Below are 22,315 nucleotides of genomic sequence, written 5' to 3'. Positions count from 1 at the left end.
TGTATAATTTGAACATCTTGTATACTTTCTTGGCATGGATTAGGTTTTCAATAAATGCTGCTTAAATGAAGACATGAACAAGAGTGAGTGAATAGTCATCACTGACTTTTATAGAATGTGTTTTAGTTCCCAGAGCAGTGTATCTTACTTGATCCTTCCAATGACTACTTACATAGGTTCCATTATTTCCTTTTTCAAGTTCAAGGAACTAAGTCTAAGGGAGTTGAGTGACATGATAATTCACTTTCTATATAAGAGAAGTTGTGGGGCTGGAAACTTGATGTCCTCTCTGCTAAGTATGAACTTTTTAAAATGACAAATATTTGGTGATTTCTTTACAATTTTTGAAGCACTCTGATATCTACCCATCCACACAGCAGAACTGGTGGATTGATGAGGTTTGTCTTTAGTGACCTCTGCAGCATTTTTTTAGGTTTATTTTCTCCCATTTCCAAGTTGCCTCTAATGCTTTGTACCCCTTTCTTTTCTCCCCTTTATCTAATTACTATTTACTCTTAAGAAAGTATCACCATGTTCAATTTAGTGAGGATTTGAATCACTAAATTGTTTCCTTCAGAATTATTTGCATATTAAGCTTGTTTGCCATTGAGGTATGAAGGCTCTGGAATAGATAAAGACTCCTGCAAGGCTGATGTAACACATAAAACTTATAATGAAGAGGAAGTTGTGAGTGATGCTCTCGTTGACTTGTCCTTATTCAGATAAGTATGCTAGCCTCACTTTCTTCGTTGGTTAAAATGTGTTCACACAGTTTAGGGGACAATGAAAACACTGATGTGTTGTTTCCTAGGAGAGATATTTGTGTCTAAAATGGCCCCCTCATTTCTCTGAACACATCTGACTTGACAGGTGCAGAAAGACTATAATCCCCCTATTTAATTTTCCAAACAGCTTTGCTAGATCTAATGTAATAGAATAATGTATTCAGGGAATATGGAAGACTGAAACCAAACATCCCATAAGTATACAGCATAGAGCCAGATTTAATTTCATGTTCACAAAACCGACACACACTCATGGCGTGTGTTCGTTGGTGGTGCTGAGGGTGGGCAGATGTCAGCTCCTTAAACAAAGGCCTTTTCAGTGTTTTAGTTTAGGATTTTCAAAGTGTTTTCCAGAGACCCTCACCCTGGGAAATGCCCCAAGAGTGAAAATTTCCAAAGTCAAAGACTTTTGGGAAATGCTGCACAATGTGTTCCCCTTTCAGAAATCCACAGCACACAGTAGCATATCGAAGACTCTGGGAAGACCTAGCAAGAAAGCTGTTTCCCTTTAAATATGTGACCACAGAACCAAATGCGGGGAGAAGAGGTAGGAGGAGGGGCAGGTAACAGCAGCAAAGATCTGTTAACTAGTGATTTGCGGAGCTCCCTCCGAGAAAGGCCATTCTGTCCATTATGCTGCTATCCTACTGACCCTCAGCTAGTTCTACCAAGGCTTGTCATGACCTCCAGGAGTATTCTTTTCTCAATTTAAGAAAGTGCTTTCTTTTTTTTTTTTCTTTTATTTGGGGGGAGTGGTCTTCCTTCCTTCCCTCCCTCTCTCCTTCCTTTTTTTTCTTTCCTTCCTTCCTTCCTTCTTCCCTCCTTCTTTTTAAGTATAAAAAAAGTACTTTCTAGCTCTCAAAACAGTCCAACCATCAAATGGCCCACTTCAGGAATCAGAGAGCTCACTAACAGGGTAGGTAAGAGGATAATAGTAAGATTATAATAGTAGATAATATTTGGGGGGCAATTATCGTGTGCTCCAGAGTGCCCAGGCACTATTCAGAGACTTCTTTTGGATTCCACTTTGAATACTCTCATACACGCACACAAAAACAACCCAGGAAGCAGGTACTTTGATCCCCACTTGACATCTGAGAAAGCTAAGACACAGCAAGGCAACCTCAGTCCTAGAACACACTTTCTGAGCCATTGTCCTTTCCTTGCAGGAGGGGCTTAGGTGAGATTTGGCCACTGAGGTGGAGGTTGTCAGATGAGCTCTGTCTTCCTCCAATTAAACACACTTAATGACAACAAAAAAAGAAAGATAAGAAATTGAGGTTAGTTTTGTACATTAAAGAAATACATATTTTTCAAATCCAGAAATTCTTTGATTTATTTCTCTTTCTAGCATGTGAAGACTTTTTTCCCCCTGGGGCATATTGGCTAAGGACTTTGTAAGAGATTGTTCATTTTCTCTCCCACAGGAGGAAATAAACATTTTTCCTAACTTATTGATTCTCCCATATAATAGCTAGTAAATTAACTTCCAAATTCAGCAACCACAGCAACTATGAATTAATACTATCAATCAGCAAAGAATATGTCAAGAATATTAAGGACTGACGTTAGGGAAAAGTATCTACTTTAATCTTATTTGCCTCCATCTTGTCAAAGATCAATCTGTATCATTGACTTCTCTAAAAATTATCCTGGAAAAACAATCATAACAGTACATTGTAGCTCATTTTTCTGGATAAATGAATTTATATTGCAGCTGGAGTGGACTTGAAGGCCCCTTGGTCCTATTTCTATTTTTTATAGACAAAGAAGACTCTCTGAAGTAAAATGAATCTGAGTTAATAACTGAAGGTTCACCAAATTATGTGTTACGTGTGGCAGGGCCAAAATTTGAATCTCAATATTCTCTTAGTGCTGGACTCTTTCAAGAACTTTTTCCCCTTAAACAGAAAAAGGAGACCATGATGGTGGTCTGTGCTCTTGACTTTATTTATTTTTTATTTTTTAGGTGGGACTGCTCTTAGGAGAGAAAATGTGGGTTTCAGAGCCAGACAACCCTGCCTTAAAACTCTTAAATCTCATCTCTGCCACTTTCTAACTGAAAGTATACTTTTAATATGTTTTCTCTCAGTCCAAATTTCTCATCTATAAAATCCAGTTAGTGCTACCAACTAAGCAGGGTAATTGTGGGGATGAAATGAGGTCATTTATTTAGAGTGCCAGGGTATTTCATCTTTATTATCTGACACATAAGACACGTAGGGGTGCCTGACAAATAGGAAATATGTATAAAGTCTTTAGAGCATCCTTATCACAGCCACTTTATCTAAGAGCCCTGCAGTTGTATTGCTAGAACTAGACAGGGCTGCATTGCAGAGTAGCTTTGTGTGTGTGTGTGTGTGTGTGTGTGTGTGTGTGTGTGTGTGTGTGTGTGTGTGTATGCGCGCAGGCGCGCGCGCACGCGCACATATGTGTGTACATGCTCCCTTGCAGGCATGTCAGTGCCTGTGTATGTTCAAGACTTCTGCAAGGCCATGGCCCAAGGCTATAGGTTGATAGAAAACTAGCTTAATTAAAGCCCCTAACCAGTTCACCGGCTTCAATAACTTAGAGGTTAAGAGATATGGAAATGCATTTGCCAAACTCTCTCTATATCCAAAGGAGACAGAGCCATAAAAATGGGTTATAGGATATGGAATGTCCAATGTCCTCCCCGTCATGTCCCAACTTAATGCTTCAACATCCTTGAGGTATTCTGCTGGGATAGCAGGAGTGGGGTAACAGACAATTATTATTATTAAAATTATAAAATTATTCAAACTAAATTAGAACAGCTGGATCAACTACCTGAGATATTCAATGTAAGTTATAGATGTATTTATTAGGTACATTATTTAAAAAGCTTTTGATAAGATAGAAAATATAAACAAATCAATAAGTTCCAGCTTGAGGGAAAACTTATTCTACCAGATCCAAATTGCCTGTGTGTGTTTACACACACGTGCACACCCTCACACACGTATGTTTGTAGGCATTTTGGGTGTTTTACAAACACAGTGCTTATTAATGAGCCCAGAATGGAGAAATGATTTCCAGGAAGCACATGATTCATGAGTGGCACAGTCAGGACTAAGACTGTATTTCATCTCTGGTCCAAGAAAGGGGGTGGTCCTAGTGGGCCACAGATTCAGGGGAGTGTAGTGTTGATCTGATCTGCTTTGATCCACAGGCTGCCCTCAGCATCCACGGCATGTGTGGGGGACCGATGCTGGGCTTATTCTCTCTGGGAATCCTGTTCCCTTTTGTGAACTGGAAGGTAAGTCTCCCACACCCCTCTTCACACTTCCCAGCTGAGACTGGGCCCCAGACATTTTCTCCCTCCTCTCAGTCCTCCTTGGAAACGCTATTTGTCTTTGCCAGAAAAAAATGGGGGCTTCTTTCTACAGCAGAACTAAATAGAACCCCAGCCTTCCAATCTCTGACTTCAGTGAAGCTGTATTAGGAGCAGAAAGCCGAGAAAGTAGTGGTCATGAAATACCATATGTCATGGCAACAAACTTGATTCTGTAGGGTTTAAATTGTGTTCTCTAAATTAAGAGCCCACAAAATGAAATTGAAAATAGATATTGAGATCAGACATAGTTTAGTTAAAACATGATTTTGAAAGCTTTAAAAATGTAAATTTTCTTTTCTATATTTAGTTACCCCAAATTATAAGTAATTTAATTAATTAAGTAATTTAAGAAAGGGAGGGGAGACCAGCCTGGTATATTCTGACAGCTGAATCTTCTTGGTGTTCTTGGCTGACAAGCTAGTGGTTTGCCTTTAAGTAAACATTGGTTGGATGACTGTGTAGTAAACATAAATCAAAAGGAACACTTATTTGGAAAAATAGTACTATAGTAATATTTTTAAATATTTAAAATATAATTTTTTCAATCTAGCAAAGTTGCCATTTATTGCCATTCATCCACTTACATGCAAATCTTTTTAGAAAGTCTTTAGACTCTAGGAAACCTGACTGTATGCATATTTTTATTTATTTACTTAGTTCTTTTTTTTTTTTTTTTTTATGCGGTACGCGGGCCTCTCACTGTTGTGGCATCTCACGTTGTGGAGCACAGGCTCCGGAAGCGCAGGCTCAGCGGCCATGGCTCACGGGCCCAGCTGCTCCACGGCATGTGGGATCTTCCCGGACCGGGGCACGAACGCGTGTCCCCTGCATCGGCAGGCAGACTCTCAACCACTGTGCCACCAGGGAACCCCAGTTTTTCATATTTTTAAATATACTATAGAAGTCTTGATAAAGCCTGAGCCACATGGTATACCTAATTAGGTCTCTGTGGCTACCTGACCCTTATTGACCTCTATTCTAGATAAATCTTGGTAGATAGGTAAAGGGAGTGGATAGATGTGAAACATTTGGGAATTTGTGGTGCTTCCTTGCAGTCTTATTAGGAGACACTTTGTTTTAATCAACTTTTCTGAGATTGAGGTTGACAGGGATAGTTTAATTCTTGTGGAGATAATATGAGGAAAGGTAATTTCCTAGCTACAAAAAAAACCTAATAACTAGCAACATAACAACTTAGTTCATTCTAAACATTAATTTATCTGTGTTAGCGAGTTACGGTCCTGCTACTTAATCCAGGAAACCACCTTGTTCTAGATAGAGGAAAGTAAATAATACCAACTGGGGTCACCTCTCCCCTTGTCGTTAGCCATGGCTGATCGTACTAATCAATCATGGCTCTCTTTCCACAGAGTGTGGATGCAACCTCAGAATCCTTCTCAGCACGGCTCTCCAGGCAGCTACTATAAATCAGTGAGGGCTGACTCTCCTACTGAAGTCCATTTACCCTTTACTGGTAGGCCAGGGGCCAGCATACTATATCCCTCAAGCTAAATCTAGCTGATCTCCAGTTTTTGGGTGACCTGCAAACTAAAAATGGTTTAGACATTTTTAAATAGTTGTCAAAAATCAAAAGAAAAATAATACTTCATGACACATATATATTTTGTGGAATTCACCTTTCAGTGACCACACGTAGTGTTACTGGAACACAGCCACTCTCCTATGTATATATACTGTCTATGGCTGTTTCTGTGCTGTGATGGCAGAATTGGGTAGTTGTGACAGACACTGAATGGCCCACAAAACCTAAAATACTCCTTAGCTGGCTGTTAAGAAGTTTGCAGACCACTGGTCTAGACCAAGGGCCCAGGTATTCGAATCATACACATTGCTTTAGTTTCCCCCAAACTAAAACGAACAGAACATTCTGGTGCTGTAACTGAGGAGTCTTTTTTTCTGAATAAATAGAGAAACCAACAAGTTGTTTTCTGTCACAGAGAAGGCTCGGCTATCTGGCAGAGACCAGCAACATCCAGTGGTCGTGATCCCTGCTCGATTGTTCTGCTTCCTTTACAGGAGAAATGACTCATTGACTTTTAACTTTTTATCAAGAAGTATGACCCTTAAATGACAGGACTAGTAAATATCCTTGCTAGTAGTTAGACTCAAACTAAAAACTCCAAACTTGGGAGTCAGAGGACTTGAGCAGAATTACTTGGGAAGAGCTATGACGGTAAAAGTTTCTATATAGTAGTAGCTTATAATGGCTGTCAGTGAAAAATGACCCCAGCAACTCTATTATCTGAGGTTTTCCTGCGTTCTGAAACTCTTCTACTGGAAACTGAGGTTCAGCAGATGTTGAAGTGATGAGGAAGAAGCCAAAAAGGCGAAAAAAAATTCCTGCTAGAAATTTTACACATAATGCCCACAGTAAAACCCTCCAATGTCTTCATTTAAGGAACCATTTATTCCTATGTGAAGCTACATTGTGGGGGGTTGAAGGCAGGCAGTGTAAGTGGGCTGTTTCTAGTACATGTGGCCAAGATCTGGGGTAGAAAACCAGAATCCCTGAGATACAAGACTCATCATCTCATTATACTTTCAGTGGCTTTGTCAAATCTCTCATTACTTTTTTTTTTTTTTCTTCATCAAGGGTGCCCTAGGAGGCCTTCTGACTGGGATCATCTTGTCATTTTGGGTGGCCATTGGGGCCTTAATTTACCCTGCACCAACCTCCAAGACATGGCCTTTGCCTTTATCAACTGACCAGTGTGTCCCATCAAATGTGACAGAATCAGTGCCTCCACTGCTGTCCAGCAGGTATGCTGACCTTCAGGATAGCATCAGGTCCCAGAGAGAGGGTCACCAGGTTAGAGAAAAGTGCATTCTTCTGTGCTAAGTCTGAGGAGACCATCTTGCTCCCCTATGAGAATCGCTCTGGGTGGTACCCATCATTGAAGAGTGTCTGGGGGCCCCAGCTTTCTGTAAATATCCATCCCTCTGCATCCTGATGCCCAAGAGTGAACTTGGCAAGAGGACTAATTGGAGGTCTGAGTTCTCAGGTCCACTATGTTGTTTCTTCCTTACTGCCTGTGCTTATTCTATCCTCTTTTCTTGGAATGCTAAATCCTAGCCCTAACTGCCTTCTTTGATTAATTAAAACTAACCATTAAAAAAAAATAAGTTGAGGCATCATCTCATATATCAGCCTGGGTTTGACACTCTGTCTGAGTATTCTCCAAATCCTTTGTTTCTCTTCCACCACGGCGTTTTAGCCTATTTTATGATTGTCAGCTCCTACATGTAGACTTTGTGGCTTACTCATCTTTAATCTCCAGTGTCTGTCACAATTTCTGGCACTAAATCTGGGCCTTGTAAATGTCTGAAGAATAAATCATGCAAAAGAAATGGAAGGCACGGTCCTCATTGCAATTGTGGTTCAGTAGCAAGAGTTGTAATTTACAGATGGATTGGGTTGAGTGGAATATAAAGTACAACTAGTCTACAGTCGGTTTTTTTAAAAAAATAATCAAGTGACAAAAAGTTAAGCTTTGGGGGTTTTGAGAGATGCCAGTCCCTAAAATGAACCCTCGGCTGTCCTGTAAGTCACTGTGAATCCTGACTTCACACACACGGAACTGATGATGTGCCATTGTTCTCTGCAGACCTGCCATTGCTGAGACCTGGTATGCGCTCTCCTACCTATACTACAGTGCAGTAGGCTGCCTGGGATGCATGGCTGCTGGTGTAATCATCAGCTTTGCGACAGGTCAGTTACATGCCTTCCTCTTCTGGGGACCAAGAAAGACGTGGGCTGGTCTCACCCACTTCTGGACTAGGCAGCTGTCTTATGGGTCTGAATTTGGGTCCACCACAAAAAGTCCGTTTTCCCAAAGAGATATTATCTAAAAGCATCCCCCTGATTATTGTACACATGATTACTAATATGTATAGTGTATTCTTAAATATTCCCCATATATTATTAAAAAAAGATCTTTAGACACATGGCCCTCAGGGGCCTGAGTAGGAAGAATCCTTTGCAATATATCAGTAAGAAGATTAAATATTAAGAGTGGTTCTTTTCCCCTTCATCTCAGTTTCTTCCTTATAAATGCCTTACTATCTCATGGGTTAGCCTTTACTAACCTACTAGATAAGCAGAGGAGAGTCTTACTCTTGCTTTTGCATATGGTGTCCTTCAGAGGCCAGTCCTCTAGGCCCAGGAGTTCTGCAGTGAGCAGCTTCACTCTACGCCATTTCTGGTACCAGTGTTGACTTCTCCCCTGTACCTTGAGCCATAGTCCCTCTGATGGTTCAGTGTCCTTTTTATGACAAAGCTCATGAAGGATTGGTGGGGGAGGATGGCATGGAATAGGCCCACTGTAATCTACCCTGCCTCTTTGGAGTATGCAGTTTAGCTGAATCAAATATTAAGATATTCTAGTTTTCCACTACCATTATATAGTCACAGGCTATACGGGAAGTCAAGATTCCTACTTAACACAAAATCTGAATGGCAATATTCCTGGTGACTTAGAAACACTGTGTGCAAGCTCCAATGCCTTATTGCTCTGGGCGAGAGATCACCAGCTCTTCATTTAAATTTAAGCCAATCTTGGCTATGATAAGGAATAGAACATAAATTTTGTAACCCCAGCCATTCATGAACTCCCCAAATATTTTTCTTTATGGAAAATGGGATCAAATGAAAGGTGGTCTATTTATGGTGCTTAGATTTTTTCCTCAGTGCCCTAACAACCATGGAGGCTTCCTTGATCCTAGTAGGATACACCTAGACTTATCAGTTGAGTGGTCAGTCACCTTTAGAAGACAGCTAGAGTTTCAGCTGCCTGGTTCCAAAGCAGGTATTGTGGACATCATAAATTCTAGGTATTTTCCAGATGCTTGTTGGAATTGACATGTTCTTGTGTTGATGCAGCAGCCATTATGTTGTATTTAGATGGAAACTTCTTTGCCATCTTGAGCACAAACAACTGTCCTTGTATCAACCCTTGTGTTTTATTTTTCTACAAATATCCAAAATCTTAGGGAAATGTCCTTAACACCAAAAGGAAGCACTTTATCAGAGGGTAGTTATGGCACTCGACCAAATCTTTGAAAATCGTTTTGATCCTTGCCTCCTGGTACCTATCTTCCAAATGAGGCCCTAGTGCTATCTGAACACCTTCAGGTCTGGTCACAAAGGGGCTTTCATAAACCTTCTATAACACCCAGTGACTCTTTAAAAATGTCTTAAAATGTTAACTGTTTGCAGGACAGGGTCAGTGGGGAAGCCAGAGGCCTTTTGTGGGCCTGCTCATCGTGTGTCGTATATTGTCTTGTTCTTGCTCTTTGTCTTGCTTGGTCTTAATAGGTGATCATTTCAATTCTGCTTCTTCTAGATGATCTAGCACTTCGAATATATGCTATTTATGTTACTCATAAAATAGAATTATGTCTATTTTGATTAGTATCTCCAGATGGTTTATATCATTAATGATTCTCTGCATCAGCTATTAAAAGGTGATCTTGGCCCAAGATATACTTTAAAGTTTTTGTTATTACTGGTAAAATTCTACTGGGCAGTTAAGAGTTGTTTTCCTTTATCTCGTTAACCTCGTGAAATGAAAATACCATTTCCTAAGTCAAGAACAAATATCTTCATCAGTTTATTAGGTGGCCAGAACTTCCCACTCTTGAGGGCACTGTGTGGGTTTATCCTAGTCTGGTTTCCACTGCACAGCAGTTTGTACTCGTGTGAACCTTCCCAGTTTGTTTCTTCATGTATCATGTAGCTACAGGTCTCAGATATAAAACCTTTAGTTATCAATTCATTAAGTTTATCTCTTAGGTCGGGGGTCAGTAAACTAAGAACACATTTGGTCCATTACTTCTTTTTATAAATAAAGTTTTATAGAAACACAGTCATGCCCATTCATATACTATTGTCTCTGGCTGATTTCACTCTACAAAGGTAGAGTTGAGTAATTGCAACAAAGACCCTCTGGCCATATGTTTACCGTACACATATATATGATTCCTGACAATTTAGAATGTAATCTATAACATTTCTCTGACAAGATCAAAGATCCAACACAGAGGTTAGTAAACTTTTTACGTTAAAGGCTAGACAGTAAATATTTTAGGCTCTGCTGGCCGGAGACTCTGGTTCCACAACAGGGTTGAAGAAATAGGACATTGAACAGGTATGTTTTAATGATAAGGAAGGAGATGTCAGGGAAGTCCAGAGTAGCTGGAAGAAACATGAAGGTATTCCTTGTTCAGGATGCTGGCATGAAAGGAAGAAAAAACAGTAAAAATAATCTTCCTAATTTCACTAATACTGATTCTGATGACCTCTAATAGATCTGATTTGGTGGAAAACTGAGAGCTTTCCTAAAGGAAGAAATTACATAATTCCTGTAATCTCCTCTGCTGGCCTACAAAGGGTACTAGGAGGGTTTTCCACAATAAATATTTAAAAATAAATATGTTGTTTCTATTTGTTTAAGGCCATGAGTTTGCCTGACCTGACAGTTTGTGGATGTTTAAAAGCAAACTCTCACTTTTTTGAGCAGTTACCAATTTCTGTATTTTAACCAATCAGGCCTCTTTTCACCCTTCTCCTAAGAAGTGACCTGCTTCTCAAGTGGACAATGCTTAAATCATCAAAGAAACTCCTGGAAACGTGCAACAACTTACCCATTTTTCCTTTTGTTAATAGGTCACCAAAAGGGCAAGGATATTCAACCGCTGCTAATTAGACCGGTTTGCAATTTATTTTGCTTTTGGTCCAAGAAATACAAAACACTGTGCTGGTGTGGTGTTCAGCATGACAGTGGAACAGAGCAGGTGAGCTGATGTTTGAGCTTCTGAATAATGTGAATTGGCTCAGAAGGATTCCCTTTCTGCCCATTTAAACCATCTACAAGGCTGGGTGCAAGGAGGGAAGGCAGTGGATATGAGAACCTGAAAGAATCTGGGTTTCCACTTCAGTTACCTCAGCTAACTAGTTTTTAAGCATGTAAATTATGTTGATAGGTAAATGTGCCTTTGGGCTGAATTGTCGTTGCAACTGATCAAGTTCCAAAATTCCCTTTAATCCCTGTGAGGATAAATTCTAGGAAAATTTTTAAAAATTAATAATAGAAAAGGAAGAAAAGAGGGGGCACATCTAGTATAATGGTAAAAAGCATGGGCTTTAGAGTCAGCCCTGGGTTTAATCCTGGTTCCATGTCTAACTTTCCTTGGGTGAGTTATTTAACCTCTTGGAATTTCAGCTTTTATCTGTGAACTGGGGGGAAACCATGCACCGTGATCTACACATGAACATCTCCAGTGTGCCATGAGGTGTAAATATAAAGTAAGATTTATTGGTGGAACTTCTTAGGTAGAGAAGTGACAGGATCTACATAACCTCCCAGCTCTCCCCTTGTCCCGCTGAGAATTGTGTTTAGGCCACACAGGGCTAGGGACATTGTTCCAGTGCTATTAAGGTTTAGAGACACTGTCTGAGTACGATTAAGGTCATATCAGCCCAAGACCACCAGGAACAGCCTGTCAATAAGTCCAAATTGGACTTATTGACTTGATACATATAGCAAGGGGACAGGGCTACCCCAGGCGAACCAGGGAGTGCCACTCTCAACAAGAGGGTAAAGGTTCGGGCTCCCACTGAAAGATTCTGAGAAGGGTCTAAGTAAGAGAAGTGGGAATGAAGATAAAGCCACCTGGGGCAGCACTGCTCAAAGAGCAGCAATCACTCAATGAATTACTATGGCAACCGGTAATTCCAAGACCTTGGAAGAAGCACTGTTTCCTGTTGGAGTTGCAACGGGTCTTATCTGTGTCTGTCCTCTCAGCCTGATTACAGGCAGGCATTTTTTTTTTCTTTTTTAGTGAGAGCTTATTATTGTTCTTTCAGACCCAGATATTTTACTCTTTCAGTACTTTAGGAGAGAGACTCTTCGCCCTTATCACAACTCCTAAGATGTCATTTGTTTTCCTTCCTCAAAACACCATAATAACATGTATGTGAAGTAAAGCTGAGTTTCATAGTTTTGCCATGAGGAGAGCATCACCTTGACAAGGGCTCAGAATGGGAAAGCAATCTATTTGCTGAGATGACAGCCAGCAAAGCAGTGTATTGTTTGGATAAATGGATTTTGAGGAAGTTCGAGAAGGAAAGAATCATGTTATTTACTGCTTTATAGACTTTCCTTCCCAAGCCTGAGTTTCCTGGAATAAATGAGAAATCCTGTTGATGCAGGTGGCTTCTGTTCTCAAGGCTGAGTCGAGAGTGGGAGGGGGCACTTAGTATGTCACTACTGGGCTCCTTTGCCAAAGGCTAACGCTGAGCAGCCTCCTGGGAAGTTTGCATACAGGGACCCCTGTTGTAACCAGAGGCCTTGCTGTTCACAGGAAGGGGGGGGGGGCCCTTCTGAGACACAGGTTTGTCTCTCCTCAGGAGGTAATACTACTACCTTACGGGACTGTTGCACTAGATATATAAACTTCTTCACACCACACACTGATGTATTGTGAACGCTCACTAAATTGTTCTTTCCGTTTTTATGATCATTAGAAGTAGTACCTACATGGATTGAGGCATCAAAATGATCAGTTAGGAAGTGCCTTGGGTCAGTTATTTGTACTTATTTTCATATCTATCTATCATTTCATATTTATCATTTATTTATTTCATGTTTATCATTTAGTTATTTTCATATTTATCTATCATTTTTTTCCAAAGGGAGAGGCCTAAGCAAGATTCCCTCAGTTTGATCTGGAATACATTAAGACTATCCCACTGATATGTGTCTTTCCATTTTCCTCAGGAAAACCTTGAGAATGGCAGTCCCTGGAAACAAGGGGCTGACTCTGTCTTACGAAACGGCCTCAGGAGAGAAAGCCTGGTCCATGTTCCAGGCTATGATCCCAAGGACAAAAACTATGACAACATGGCTTTTGAGAAGATTAGCCATTTCTAAGGCAACACACACACGCACACACACGTGCGCACACACACACACACACACACGACACACACAGCCCACATACTTCTTGCCCATTGGTTAGTAGACTTCTGTACTTGCCCCTGCTAGAAGACAGGGATGTCTAATATGTATTTACACTTATTCAAGACCACAAATAACATGACTGTTCCCAAGAATATTCTGCAGGTTATTCTTTGGAAGACCCCACTTTCAGGTGAGAAAAAACAACCAAGCGTTAAGTGCCCGGCAACTTCCTTTTTGAATAAACTAGGGCTTGATTTCATCGTAGTGCAAGAATCAGTCTCCTTGCTTTGTGTTATAATAAACTTCAGGGATTTTGTTTGTTGGGTTTTTCTGTCGTTTTTTTAAACCATCAAATATGTTGGAGTTTGCAGGAGGGGAGATGCATATTAAATGCTTCTCTGCCACCGCTGATAAGACAAGGGAATGGCATCCACCCCAGCACCCCCCTTCACATATATGTGAACTCATGTCACATCCCTGCATCCTGCAGGTGCAGTTAGAACACTTAACTGCTTTTTTTGTTTTGTTTTTTTGCGGTATGCGGGCCTCTCACTGTTGTGGCCTCTCCCGTTGCGGAGCACAGGCTCCGGACGCGCAGGCTCAGCGGCCATGGCTCACGGGCCCAACCGCTCCGCGGCATGTGGGATCTTCCTGGACCGGGGTATGCACCCGTGTCTCCTGCATCGGCAGGTGGACTCTCAATCACTGCGCCACCAGGGAAGCCCAGAGCACTTAACTGCTTTTGATCCCTCCCCACAACCCACCCACACACCTTTAAGTCCTCTTCCAGTCATTCTTGCGATTACAGCTGTCCTGACAAAGCCTTGAAATTAATTTTGCTCAGCAAAGGAGAGGCTGGTATGTTTGGTAAGTAGGAGTAATTATAACTAAATACTCTGCTCCCTTTGTGTTTTCAGTGTAGTATTTCTTCTTCCCTTCTATCACATTACAATGAAAAATTCAGTCTGTGCTCAGTAAGAAGTCTGGAGTCTTTCTTCAGGGCTGGGTAAAGAGGAAAGGCATATCCTATAGGAAGCTGTTAGGACAATATTGTGTAAAAGAACCTTGCAGATAGCTTACCAGCCCACAGGGGATTTCAGTAGCCCTAGGGTCTTCTTTGGTGCCAAAGGCTTTGTCCACAGGATTTCTACTCTTTTTCTTCAGCTCACACGTGAAAGCTCAATGCATTCCATCAGGCTAAGGTGACAGAAGTAAAGATCTTAGTAGTTGAACTCTAGAAAATAATTGCTAAAGTTTTGGAGTAAGAGGGGACCACAGATCAAGAACTGAATTAATAAATGGAGAGGCAGTGAAAGCTTTTTGAAAGAAGCAAAGAAATAAAATCCTTAAAGGGTAAAAAAGAACCAGTGCCATATGGGCTAGATCAGAGGAAAGATAGTAGGAAACAAACCAATGTCTCAGTGTCAGGTATATTAGGGCAGGTGACAGATATTTATTTTGGTGGCCAGGTAAGATCAAGAGGCCTAGAAAGAATATGTGTCAGCAAAGTAAGAAGAAATGGTCCAAATAGGCAGGGATAAGGAGTCCCAAAGGCTGGGTGGTTTAAATGTTACCCAGAAGGAGAAAACTTTAAAAGAAGCATGAGATAGGGGAAAAATTTTTATGAAACTGGTGTTTATTAATAGGGAGAGAAGGTAGAAAGAGGGGGAAAACAATCAATAGAGGAATTTAAAAAATAGCTGGAGTTTATAAGCCACAGTCCATTGCTTGCCTTCTCTTCTCCAGTCTCAAAGAGGAGAGGAAATAATAGGAGAGGAAGAGAAAATTGGGCTGTGGTTTACAAGAGAAACAAGAAAAATACATTCTGAGAAAGGAGGAAAGAGGTGAAAAGGGAGTACACTGGGGGAAATACCTGAAAATGAGAAGGAAAAGAATTTCTAAAAACGTTTTTGAGGTCCAGCAAGTTAATGAAAGTATTGATCTAAGTATTTGCAAATTGAGAAGTGTAATTACTTTCCAAATGATTTAGGAGTTAGGACATTTTTTCAATTAGAACTTCAGAAATACATTAGATGAGTGTTGAAATCTGGGCCAAACCTCACTGTCTTGGTCAATATGATAGAGAAGGAAAAAAAAAAAAAAAAACCCTGAGGATAAGAATTAGATTTACAGTAGCTATCTATCTATCTATCTATCTATCTATCTATCTATCTATCTATCTATACATATATATACTATATATATGTATATATGCACTATATATATAGTAGCAATATATATGAAATTTATATATATATATATAGTAGCCATATATATATGAAATTTGGAATACAACTTTCATTTGGAATTCCACAAAACCAAAATGTACCATATAGTTTTTCATTTTACTCACAAATTCTCTCACAAATTTTACTCACAAATTATACTACAGATATTTCACTAGCTCAGTACTTTCCCAGAAAGTTTTTTGGATATTTTTTCTTTCTCAGTCACTAATTTTTTCACCCGGAGTGTTATCAAAGCATAAAATGACTTGCACATGGAAAAGGGTACTATATTATTATAAAAATACCATGTATTGGAACCTATGGCATTCTGAGGTAACATTTCAGAGCTTTTAGAGGTCAGTATAGGTATCCTGCTTGATTCTTCCTGATTGAACAGTTGCAAAATCTAACATTTTAGCTAGAGAGCAGATGGGGATCCACAGGGGAACCATCTTCCAGAGTACGTAGAAACTACATTTGCTGTGTAGTGAAGCAGACGGGAACTACAAGGGCAGAGTCAACAGATTTGCCCAGTCAGTCATAGCACACCTCTCCTCCCTCACTCCTCCCTAGGGATGTCAGCTCAGAGTTGTGTCAAGGCCGCAGGTGCAGTACAAAGTCTGTCCAGGGCTAAGTTCAAAGCCATAAAAATGGGTTAAATTTGTGGTTGGTTTTGTCACAGAGTGAACAGGGATATTTTCAATAAGAGGGGCAATGAATGATGAGCTCCTAGGGTGGCCTAAAATGTGCCAAACTTGATGCCAGTCTCTATCTTTTAAACATACTCACAGATGTGGGTAAAAATGGAACAGAATGACCTCAATGCCTCTGTCACTCATTCGGAATGAATTGGTTTTGATGACTGACATTCTCTTTGTCACCATTTGGAGCAAGGAGTACAGCTTATTGACTGAGGTGAGGGATTGGAGTCAAACGGCTTCAGGTTCAAATGTAAGCTCTAACAAAAATTATCTTGGTAATCTTGGGCAAGGCTTTTTGAACTTTAGTTTATTCACAAATTAAAAGGAGCAAAAATTGTCCCTACTTAATAGGATTGTTGTGAGGATTTACAGAGGTAATCCTCTAAAGTAGTTAGCACAGTGACTGACCCGCATGGAACACTCAACTCTTGTTAGTCTGCAGTATATGAAGAAAATGGTATCCATTCCAGTATTCATTTTAAGTTAAATTGGTTCGCTGTTTCCCTTTAAGATTTTCAAGATACTGGTTTAGTATATGCATTACTGAATTAGTTTGAAATTAGAAATAACAAGATAAACATAATGCATTATATAAATTAAAAATCATGTCACATATTTTCAAACAGTAGCTCTTTTAATGCTGAGTTTAAATAAAATATGATTTTCCAGAGAGTAACTTTTCTAAAGATCTTAAATTCTCGAAAAAGAAAAAAAAAACTACTGTTAAAAAGATAGACAAGTTTTATTACTGAAAAGTGCAATATTCATATCTATGATTTAAGTACTACATTTATAAATGTAAACCTTGATAAGTAAACAGCATCTCAACCCAAGTTTGCCACTCAATGCACAGGTAATGGCAACTGTGATTCTTTAAACAACAATGGAAGGGGGAGGACTTTTCCCTTTGTTTAATTCAAATAAATTTTCTTTAATATAAATTTCATTGTTTTGTGATTTTATATGGTTATACCATTTCTTTCTAAAGATAAAAACAAATAAACCACAGACCAGGGGGCTTTGTGAACAGTATTTCAAAGAGAGTATTATTGAAATATTTTTATGGTATTACAATCTTAATTAAACATTATTGCAAAGATCAGATCAGAAAATAGAAAACACAGAGGAGTCTCCCTTTAATTGTTCTTTTAGAAATAAATTCTTTTAAAATACTAGACAGTTTAGCTCTCCTTCTGTACATTTGTCTATTTAGAAATCTCATGGCTCAATCTCAATATTGTAAGGTAAATAAGTTTTCTGTAGAGTTAACCTCTTTTATTCAGCATTAATAACCTTGAAGTATTGATATAATCTATTTTCAAACAAATAAAATTTAACTGATATTACCAATGATGTATCTTAAAATGATACAAAAATTAAATTAAGCAAGCGTAACTAGTAATTGATTGTAAATCACCTAATGAGTTATTTTTATTGTAATTCCTGGAAAGAGTTAATGCCATTATTTCCTCCTCCATTCCAATCTCCTGACCAAACCAATATAGATTTGTAAACACCTATGTGAATAACAAACACTCATAAGCCCAACTTTCTTTTACTGCACTTTTGGTATTTGATATATCAAGCTATCTTCACAAGACAGATGTAAGGTTATAAATGTTTGGCTACTTAATCACAAAATGGCCCTTACTTGGGATGTCAGTATATCAGTGGCTCTCTCACTATACACTCATGACAAATTAGAAAAATAATCCTACTCTATAATGGAAAATATTAGTTGATAATGATATTTCTGAACATCAACAGGAAATTTAAGATGATATTTTTGTATTTCCAAAATTGTATGCCGCTTTCTCATAGAGCCCTGGAATACCACTAAATTTAATACTATATTTATATAATTAGTTAATTTTAGAAAAATGCCTATAGAATAAGTATAGATATATAATTATTTTAATTATTTCTTTTAAAAATAAGTGCAGATTGAAGTGCATTCAAGTGATTAATGTGAATATTCTCTACAGGGTTAGGAGTGGGGTGCAAAATAGTTATTTTCCCTAAAGTCAGGCAGGTCTACCAAGTGACCAAGTCAGGCAGGGAGACCTAAAGGCAGGTCTACCAAGTGACCAAGTAAACATATGTCAAAATAAGGTTGACATATTGTTATATAACATGACATCTTGTTATATAACATGACATCTTTTTCAGTGTTTTCGATAATGTCTATAACATTTGGGCTACCCAGGGCTTCACACACACACACACACACACACACAAGTAAACATTAAGAAGATTTTATGACAATACAATAGGTTACTATATATCAAGAAAAGCAATATACAATGGTGATATCATTTATGGACTTGACCTATTTGTCCTCAGGAATTTCCAGAAACAACAATTCATCCGGTTTTTAAAAATGTTATAGCAAGTGTGTACACAGGTATTCATTAACACACAGTTCCTAATTATAGAGTCTGCTTTGACACATTTGAAAAGCTAAGAATAATTTCATGTAGTGTATTGATTTCATGCTCCCTAATGTAACTGCCATGTAAGAAAATTAATGATCAATCCCGAAACTGCTTATTTGTAACAGTATAATACAGTCAGGCAGAATTTGTAGAGAACTGAGCAATCAGACCATGTTATTGACTGATTCAGAATCTACATTATAAAGGTTTATGAATCTTTATTGTTCAGTTCTTTCAATAATGTTGACGAAGACACCATCTAAAATATTGATTCAGTTGATTTCAACAAAGCAAAGAGCTTCCTTAAATTGGCTTTAAAATTTCTTACGAGAGTTTGGAAAGAATGTTTTTAATGATTAACAATCGGCATTGTTAAGATTCATATTTTTAAGATTTTCAGAGGAAATATTGAGAGTAAAAGGAAAAAACTCAATATTTATATAATCGTCTGGCTAAATATATGGTTGCAACATAATTTCTCATATTGAGAATGAAAACACTTGGAGAAATCCAGTCTGTCTCTTCTGGCCTTCCGCAAATTCCCTCTTCAATTACTCTAGTCTTCAAGGACTCTAATAGTTCTTTCCTACTTGAAAATTACAATATAGAGGCCAATAACCACCCATCCTAGGAAGATAAAATTTTGCACTTATTTTAAGTGCATTTTCATCTTCAACACTGAAAATTGAGACGTTTATTCTTTGTCTAGAGTTGTCACTGAAATCTAAGCTTACTAGATTTCGCTTCATAAGTCTTAAAATAGACAAGAAAAAGAAAAAGAAAAACGACAAAAACCTTCATTTCTTCTTCACGTTAAAAGATTAACTAAATTGCAATTGTTTCTCAGTCAGAAAGAAGGCAGGGCGTGCTGACTGCAGATACCGAATAAGAATCCGCAAAATAGACATTTTTACTTTGGTAGGAAAGTCTCTGTGTGCCCCAACACACCAACCCCAAAACATTGCTTCCACAATTACCTTTGCCATCATAATTTTCTGGCCACTCAATCCCCCTCTTCTCACTTAGAGAACAGCATCAAAAATTTACAATGGGTCAAAATCAGTGGGAAAATCTGCTCACACTGCTTGTTAGAAAAGATACTAAATTTGGTCTAAAGTGTTCACCTGGTAGCATTGAGTGGCATTGACAAAATAATTATAAAGGTTTTGAGGCAGCTTAAATACCACAGGGGGGCTAGCCATCCACATGACAATTATTCTTGTGGGGAATATCTAAATGGATCTCATTCCGTTTTATTTTTCAACTAATAAATATAGGAAATGTTTGCTTTCTGAAAAACAGAGCAAAGATACTGCTTTTCCCACAGAAAGAGTAAGAACTGAGATAGAAATAAATATTCTGAAGAAGTCAATGCCAGCATATGCCTGAAAATCTCATCCCCTTCCTTCTTAGGGAAAGCGGGAAAGCAGAATCGACCTAGCTGACTGTCTAGTGTACAAGGCTCCCACTTTGGGATAGTTGTACATGGAACAGTAGTTTTTTTCTAGGGAAAATGTGTTGGAGCACACATTGGTAGTCATAAAGTTGTAAGGTAGGATGTATAGGCTTCTTCTCCCTGATGGTAGATTTTGATGGTCCAAGAAATTGGATCTGGTCTCAAACAATGAGTCTCCTCTCCCAATCTGTCTGCTTTATTTTACTTTCTTGAAAAAGATGCCTTAATATGAATGTGGCTAGGATGCAGTGGCTCTAATATTTGCGTTCTCCAGAAAGAAAACCATCAAATGTGGTCGTGGGTGTGGTTTCTGAGATGAACCCAGATAGCAAGTACTCTTGAAGGTAACTTAACACCACTACAAGTATGTAAATCCTAGCTAGCAAGAACCTAAGCTGATCAATGATTCAAGCTAAAGCCCAATCAATTTTCCCTTTGGACTATGTTTTGTTGGCACATTTCATTTTGAACAGAAATGTCTGTAGGGGAATGCTCACCTTTCCATCAGAAGTTGAGTTTTCTAGGCCATTCCTAAAATGTTTTCTTTTCACCTACTGAGGATAACAGGAAGGACATAAGATGTTAACTGATTCCCTGGACAAAATGTACAACTATTCCCAGAGTTTGGTATAATACTGTGATTTGGGGGAAAATGGAGTGAAAATATCTGATGACTCTAACAGGACTGAGTTGGGCGTATCTCACAGAGAATAAGTGTTCACCGGTTCTTACATAATAAAAAGAATTCCTAGTCATGTGTATGGATGCGCGCACACACACACACACACACACACACACATACACACAAACACACCCTGGGTCTACGTCTCCCTGTCCCCAGTTGACAGACTAATCAATTCAGCCTTATCAGTTAAGCAGCTCTACACAACCTGGATTTTCAATTTTGACCATCAAGTTGAGAAAAAAATGGGCAATTTGGTAGCCTCATATTGACAGTTGGCCCAATATGTCCTCTTTCCTTGGCATGAATTATATCTGCTAAAATTCCTGTTCCAGGGAGATTTTGATGGTGATTGATAGAGCCAGCACAAGTGTGAAAAAAGAAAATGCTGCGTGACAGAAGAACTGATCAAGCTTCCTCCCCCAACTTTGCTAACACAAAGCATTATTAGGATCAATGTGATACTCCACCTGCACTTTCATGTGCAAATGCCTTGATGATGACAATGAGCTTATCAGAAGACACAGAGTCAAAACTTTTCAAGAGTGGGGAAGGGCCCACAAGAATAGGAAACTATTGCCTTGGAGAGCTAAAGAGTGAGCAATCCCCTCTCCCCATACACGCTCAACAAATCCCAACTTAATATTTAAAAAACAAGCAGGATTAAATTTAACATGCAGATTACAGGAAAAAATACCATATCACATGAAAATTTATTGAGTGAAAAAGATTCCTTTTCATTGCATTATACAACAGATAAGAGTCATTCTGGAAGAATGTGCAGCATTCAGAAGTTGTATCTCATCATGCAGTCACTCAGGAGCATTTTGTCTCAAAGTGCGTGCACAGACTCAGACAACTGCAAACTATTTCAGCTATGACCTAGAGCGATTTCCCACATACTGTACTATGAAAATGCTTCAGCTTTGTGCAACTTGTCAAGGCTGACTGCATGCACATATATACATTATTTATTTGTTTGAAAAGACAAAAATTTAGAATAGAAAATATATAAGCAGCATTCATGTAATACAGATTTCCTGAGACTAGTGTGTGTCGTATAAATCTTTGAGAAATAATTTGTATTCATTTGAAAACCATGATATAAAACATTTCTCTCAATTAAAGCAGAGTCTTCTAAAACTGATATACCCATGAGGGGCTGTCAGTATTTTGATGTCAACAATGAGGAAGGCATAGCTAGATTCTACTGCATTGTTTCACAAAAGGAAAATTTCAGATAATTTTTTCATTGTTTCTCTATTTTTCCATTGGTTTCAAAAAATATCAGAGAAAGCATTTTCTAAATCAATGTATTGTAATTTTTTATTAAAAACACCTTTCTCTTTTCATGTTTTTCTCTCTAGTAATCAATATGGTTATATAAAAATAACTCAGAAAGAGAAGAATTCTCAAGGACAGAGCTATCATTATTCTTTGCTATAAGACAAATGTCTTTGTCTGTGTCCCTAATTTAGAAAGGGACATAAATGTCAGGTTCATTCATGTCTTCAACAGGCATAGAGAGTATTTATCCTCAGGCATGTGTATACATTTAACTAACAACAACAAAAAAGGAAAGGCAGATGCTACAAAAATGGAGGCGTTCAAAGCTCCTTCGCGGAGTTAGTAGAATTAGTTGCTATGAATAAGCAGATGGCAGAAACAAAACCTCTCTGGAATCTGAATGGA

The 22,315-nt window shown here is 38.7% G+C and overlaps 1 protein-coding gene across 1 annotated transcript in view; it reads left to right on the top strand.

Moving 5' to 3' along the window:
* SLC5A12 (solute carrier family 5 member 12) overlaps positions 1 to 13,091 on the top strand; it is a gene marked incomplete at both ends in the record, with an annotated part of 44,584 nt that extends 31,493 nt beyond the window's left edge. The window contains 5 exons of the mRNA XM_082844691.1: positions 3,976 to 4,062; positions 6,755 to 6,921; positions 7,767 to 7,870; positions 10,826 to 10,953; positions 12,939 to 13,091. Of these exons, the coding sequence (XP_082700817.1) occupies positions 3,976 to 4,062; positions 6,755 to 6,921; positions 7,767 to 7,870; positions 10,826 to 10,953; positions 12,939 to 13,091 (639 nt within the window). The remainder of the gene's footprint in view (positions 1 to 3,975; positions 4,063 to 6,754; positions 6,922 to 7,766; positions 7,871 to 10,825; positions 10,954 to 12,938) is intronic.
* Between the last annotated feature and the right edge of the window lie 9,224 nt (positions 13,092 to 22,315).

The sequence above is a fragment of the Leucopleurus acutus genome (assembly GCF_964270905.1).
Source record: "Leucopleurus acutus genome assembly, chromosome: 8".
NCBI classification, from domain to species: domain Eukaryota; kingdom Metazoa; phylum Chordata; class Mammalia; order Artiodactyla; family Delphinidae; genus Leucopleurus; species Leucopleurus acutus.
The sequence above is the reverse complement of the archived record's forward strand: the minus strand, read 5'-3'. Positions and strand labels throughout refer to the sequence as shown.